Source organism: Chrysochloris asiatica, unplaced genomic scaffold (genome assembly GCF_000296735.1).
Source record: "Chrysochloris asiatica unplaced genomic scaffold, ChrAsi1.0 scaffold00326, whole genome shotgun sequence".
Classification (NCBI taxonomy): Eukaryota; Metazoa; Chordata; class Mammalia; order Afrosoricida; family Chrysochloridae; genus Chrysochloris; species Chrysochloris asiatica.
Window position 1 is genome coordinate 2,399,744 of NW_006408844.1, and position 6,347 is coordinate 2,406,090.

General features: G+C 36.7%; 1 protein-coding gene across 1 annotated transcript in view; it reads left to right on the top strand.

Annotated features, from left to right (window-relative positions):
* UVRAG (UV radiation resistance associated) overlaps positions 1 to 6,347 on the top strand; it is a 354,636-nt gene that overhangs the window by 27,654 nt on the left and 320,635 nt on the right. Inside the window, exon 3 of the mRNA XM_006875426.1 lies at positions 2,138 to 2,220. Within this exon, the coding sequence (XP_006875488.1) occupies positions 2,138 to 2,220 (83 nt within the window). The remainder of the gene's footprint in view (positions 1 to 2,137; positions 2,221 to 6,347) is intronic.

The following is a 6,347-nucleotide window of genomic DNA, read 5'->3' on the forward strand; positions in this document are numbered from 1 at the left end:
AAGAATTGATACATTTGAATTAAGATGCTGGATAAGAATATCAAAAGTACCATGGACTTCCAGAAGAACAAATACATCTGTCTTGGAAGAAGTGCAACCAAGAATGCTCCTTAGAAGACAAGATAGCCAGATGTTATCTCTTATACTTTGTCCATATTATAAGGAGGGACCAGTCCCTGGAGAAGGCACATCATGGTAGGTGTATAAAATGGATTGGCACAATGGCAGCAGCAATGGGCCTCAAGTGTAACAACAGTTGTTGAGTATGGTGCAGGACTGGGCAGTGTTTTGGTCTCTGTTCTGCATAGGGTTGCTATGAGTTGGAGCCAACGCTACACCACCTAACAACAGCAACAATGTTTTTTCTTTTATTAACAACAACAACATGTTTAAACAAAAAATGTTCTAATTCACTAAAGTTGTCATATGTTATCATATATTTAGCCAGGGCTTCAAATCATTTCAAGCTGGTTCAGACATAGCTGCCTCCATGAAATCAGAACAGACCCGAATTTATAAATTGTGAGTCTACCAGATTGATAATTGGAATGGGGGGGAAAAAATGGGTCAACGCTCTAGAATGGGAAACTTGAAAGAGGCGTAGTGACACCTTTCAGAAGACTGATGCAGGAGATTTGATTATTGCCAACATTGTAGAGAGTGACACACCTTCAAAGCTGCCCAGTTGGCCTCAATCTTTGAGTTGGGTACTATTGCTTCTGTGTCTCCTGATCAAGAAAGTTGGTTGCTATGTGATATTGCATGCTGCCTTTGTTTTTAAGGGGAAGATTAAATTAATTTAATTCTACTTAATTTAATTAAATTAATTCTAGTAGGGCATCAGACTAATTTTTCCTGTGCTGTTCATTTCAGTATAGCCACATTTTACAAATTCGTGTCCCTTTGATTTTGTTTTGCTATAAGTGAATGGGGAAGAAACAGTTTGAAACTCTGTTGTTAACACAAAATTGCTCATAATATCTCATCCCCCCTCTCTTTTATTAACCTTTTTATTGTGAAATGGATGAAGATTTACCGAGCAAATCAGTTCTCAGTTTAGCAGTTCATACACATTTTGTTTCAAATAATTGACTGTAATTCTTACAATGTAATACCACTTATTCTGTTTCTTCTCTATCTCCCTTTTCCGTTCTTCCTTCTTAATGTACTTCTAATGTCTGTAGCTATAACTTTAAAATATACTTATGGAATGATTACTGTATGTATACCTTTCATGTTATAAATATTCTTTAATTCCCACAATAACTTTTGAGGTAGATAATTACCATTTTATATTATAAATGAAGAAACCAAGGTTAAAATCAAAGAGCTTGTGGTACCTTTTCAACATTACAGATCTGTTGTATTGAGGGATTGAATTTGAACTCAGCTGTCTGGGTCCAGAGCCTTTGTAACCACTGTTTATTCTGCCTTTCTCAAATGACAGAGATATTGGTTCTGTTCTTTGAATGGAATCTTGTGTGTTCCCTCTAGAAACCATTGTTGCTTGCACCACTTTTGTGCATCTGTGGAAATATTTGTTTCTGGTATTCCTAATTAGAACTCTGGTAGCGTAGTGGTTACGAATCGGCCTGCGAACCTTAAGGTCAGCAGTTCGAAACTACCAGCCGCTCCACGGGAGAAAGATGAGGCGTTCTACTCCCATAAAGATTTTCACCCTCGGAAACCCTGTACAGGGTCGCTATGGGTTGGAACCGACTCGGCGGCACTTAACAACAGCAACAACAATTAGAACTTGGAATGCCTTTTTTTCCTTATTCCCCATAAAAACATTAGGATGACTAGGCATAATTGAAATATTATTGTTAAACACTCTTTTTTTGGCCACATAACACATTAAAAAGACTTCTGGGCCTTCTCTGAGAAATTTACCACAATTTATAATGTGAAACATTGTATGGGAAAATGCTAGAAGAAACTTATTTTACAGTTAATTATCTAAAAGGTTAGACTTGTGTGGGAATTATACTAAAATTTTCTTGAAACTCTAACCATTTGAATTTGCTGATATGTTTATAAACCATATATATTTTTTAAATGATGGAAATTATGTTAATTTGTACATAGGGTTTTCATTTATTTACCTTTGATTCATGCACTGACTAATGTCTTCCAGGGTTATTCAAATATTCAGAAGAATATTCTTCAGGTGGATCAGAACTGTGTTCGTAATTCTTACGATGTCTTCTCTTTGCTGCGGTAAGAAACCTCCCCTAAATTTTTAAAAGAATCTTCCTCATCTGAGTTTGTGACACTTTATTGTGAGGAAATGTATGGGAGCTTTAGACACTTTTATTCAGGCTTAGCATTTTTTTTTTTTTAGTGAGAGCTTCATAAATTTTGTAACTATAGTGATTTAAGTTATCTCTCCCACAAAGCTTTTGGGAAGCATGCCCTTTCTCTGGTCAGTGGGAGAGAGTGGTAGAAAGCCAATGATCTTCAAATGGACAAGAGCTATTTTCAGGTCTTCTGGACGCTGAAGAGCATCAGCAAGTGGGGAAGAATTTAGATTTTTCAAAGCCTTAAAAGTTACAGCATCACCAGATAAGTTCTCCAACAGTCCCAAACATGCCTTATAGTTTTGACCTGCTGCTCATTTAAAAAGAGTCATGTTTGGCAAGCCAAAGGAACTTTGTATGAATATCATGCTCAGAAGCTTAAAAGCCTCCATTCTATTTTCATAATGTCTGGGCTTAATTTGGAAAGACTTTAATTTTAAAACCAGTTTTCATTTTAAGTGTGGTGCATCATCAAGGACATTTCCCCAGGAGACAGGCTGCCAAAATAAATGCATTCATAATACAGTTAACTGTTACACTCATCCTATATTCACCCTCAGCAGATAGATTATTCATTGAAATCTAATTTTGGCAGAATCTTTCTAATGCTTACATAACACATCATAAATTTTAGACCATTAGGTATTGTCTATATGTCTACTAGAAGAAGACTCCAGAAGGAAGAGTGAAGAAATGGTTCTTTTATAAACATTATATAATGGCCCTTTCCTAGGGAAAACTTGTATCTTATTACACATGATGGCATGGGCTTTGGTTACATGGACTCTGTAAATTGCTCTTAAGAGACAATAATTTTCACTAAAATAAACATATACATTTGCTGACTTTTGATTCTTAGCTGAGAGGTGCTTTCATCCTGACTACTTTGAATATTTGACAGAATGAACAGAATTTTATAATTAAATGGTGGAGATAGAGAGTGGGAGACGTCACAGCAATTCATATTTTTGAGTTTACCCAAAACATATAGGAGTCCTAGTGTGGTGCTGTAGGATAAGCACTGGATTACAAAGTTGGTTTGAACTGCAAGGTTGGCAGTTCAAATGCACCGGTCACTCTTCAGAAACCCTATTCAGGGTCACTATGAAGCAGAACCGACTTGGTGGCACTAAACAATAATAATGCCCAAAGTGTATAGCTTGCTGATTTTATTTAATTTGACACACATTAAATTTTAAGCATTTGAGAGGGTAATGTTCAGAAGTAGTTTGAACTGTGAGTAAGCCATTAATATTTTTTGACCTCTGTTTCCCTCACAGTAAAATGAAATTATAAATACAATTATTTTAAAGATTTTTTTCATGTTTGTGATTGCGTGATTTTTATTAGATAAATGAGTCGAATTAAAAGCTAAAAGAATGCAAAGCCAAGGAGAAGAGGAGGATTTGAGATAGGTGAGCACCTGAGAACCTAAAAGAGAAGAGAGATTCCATGGGTTCAGAAAGCTTTGTGATATTACAGGGTATTAGATCTTGGGAAGAAACATGAGATCATGTTGTTGTTAAGTGCTGTCAAATCTGTTGACTTATAGCAACCCTGTATAGGGTGTCTGGGGAGCCTACTGGCTCTATACAATAAGCAATAGACTGAGAACCACTAGGTCTATGGTTTGAGCCTGCCAACTCCCTCGATTTAAAAAGCCTTGGAAACCCTATACAGAACCACTATGAGTTGGAACCGACTTGACAGCCCATAACAGCAACCTCAGTAGGATTTCTTAGGCTTTAAATTGTTGCGGTAGCGGTGGGTTCGAATTGCTAACCTTGTCTGGAGTCCAGTGCTTACCATATGGAGCAACCATGTTCCCTACATGCTGTCATAGAGAATGTTTTAATTAACCTGGCCCTGACTTCCATGATCCCTAATTATGCCAATTCACTTCATATCTTGTGATTCATCCTAAAGGTAGGAGGGAGCCAGAAATATCAATGTATAATGAAGTCAACTACAAAGTTAAAAAAAAAAAAAAGGAATAGTGTAAACATAAAACTTCCAAGAGAAAGTCAAGTAGGAAACCGACTGTTTTATACTGGGAAAGAAATAATAAATTATAGGGTAACCTCAAAGAAATATAATACACCTGCACATTGAAATAGAAAAAGGAAAATCAGAAAGATTTAGTAAATTTTAATACAACAAAAATGAAAATGAAAAGAAAGCTCACAAACAAAATGAACTCAGCTAAGAAAATTATATAGAAGAATCTAGCAGCACCACACATACACACAAAAAACACACATAAAAATGACAGCAATCAATTTATGCCTATTGATAATTACACTGATTGTAAATGTATTGAATGTACCAGTCAAGTGACATAGTAAACAGAGTGGATAAGAAAACAGGACCCTTCAATATGCTGTCTACATGAGACGTATCAAAAAGATGGACACAGCCTAAATGTCCATCAACAAAAGAACGGTTAAACCATCTTTGGTACGTTGTTGTAGTTGTTCGGTGCCATCGAGTTGGTACTGACTCATAGCTACCCTGTGTATAACAGAACGAAACATTGCCCAGTCCTACACTAACCTCACAATCATTGTTACATTGGAGCCAGTCGCTGCTGCCATTATGCCAATCCATCTCATTGGGGGTCATCTTTTTTTTCCATTCCTTCATTTTACCTAACATGATAATTCTTCTCCAGGGACTGGTCCCTCACGATAGTATGCCTGAGGTATGAGACTCAAAGTCTGGCCAATCTTGGCTTCCAGGGAGCATTTTGGCTGTACTTCGTCTAACACAGATTAGTTTGTTCTTTTGGCAGTCCATGGTACTTTTAATATTCTCCTCCAACACCATAACTCAAATGCATCAGTTCTTCCACAGTTTTCCTTCCTCACTCTCCAATTTTTGCATGGATATGAGGTTATTGAAAATACCATGGCTTGGTCAGATGCACTTTAGTCTTCAAACTGACTTCTTTGCTCTTGAACAGTTTAAAGAGGTCTTGTGCAGCAGATCTGCCTAGTGTAATAGTCGTTTGATTTCTTGACTGCTACGTCATGAATGTTGGTGGTTTATCTGAGCAAAATTAAGTCTTTTATCTGTTTATCATGATGTAGTTTATTGTTCCAGTGGTGAGGATTTTTGTTTTCTTTGCATTGAGGTGCAACCCATACACAATGGAAAAGCATTGAAGAATAATGATGAACTATGAAACTCCCCAGAATATGGTTGAACCTGGTGGACATTATGCTGAGTGAAATTAGTCAATCACAAAAGGACAAACATTGTATGAGACTAATGTTATAAAAATGTTATAAAAAGTTAAATAAAGGTTTCCCTGATAAAATAAAAATTTAAAAATACTATGTCTTGTTGGGGAGGGGGGCCTTAGTCCTCAAATTGACATCTTTGCTCTTGCACACTTTGAAGAGGTCTTGTGTAACAGATCTGCCTAACGCAGTACCTCATGTGATTTCTTGAGTACTGCTTCTTTGAGTGTTGATGGTGGATCCAAGTAAAATGAAGTCTTTGAAAACTTTAGTCTTTTCTCCATTTATCATGATGTTATTTATTGGTCAAGATGTGTATATTTTGATTATTTTACATACTGAAGGCTGTGGTCTTTCATTTTCATCAGTAATTTTAGTCCTCGTATCTTCCAGCAAGCAAGGTTGTATCACCTATGTATTCCAGGTTGTTAATGAGTCTTCCTCCAATCCTGATGCCAGTACTGTTGTTATTAAGTGTTGTCAAGTCGGTTCTGACTCATAGCGAACCCTGTATAGGGTTGTTGAGGAACAGCTGGTAAGTCTGAACTGCCAATCTTGTCATTCAAACTGATGTTGTGGTCCAGTGCTTATCCTATAGTGCCACACTAGTAGGCATTTACCCTCCCTATTTTTTAAACTATGAAAGCATTACAAAAAACAAATAAGAAACCTTTTTGAAGGCAAGGACTTTGGGGCACTGGAGAGCAGGGAACAAGCATCTCTTTCATGTGGATGTAATATTTTCTAGGAGAGCAGTGATCTGAGGATTGATTCATATACTTTTGTTGTTGTTGTTAGATGCCAT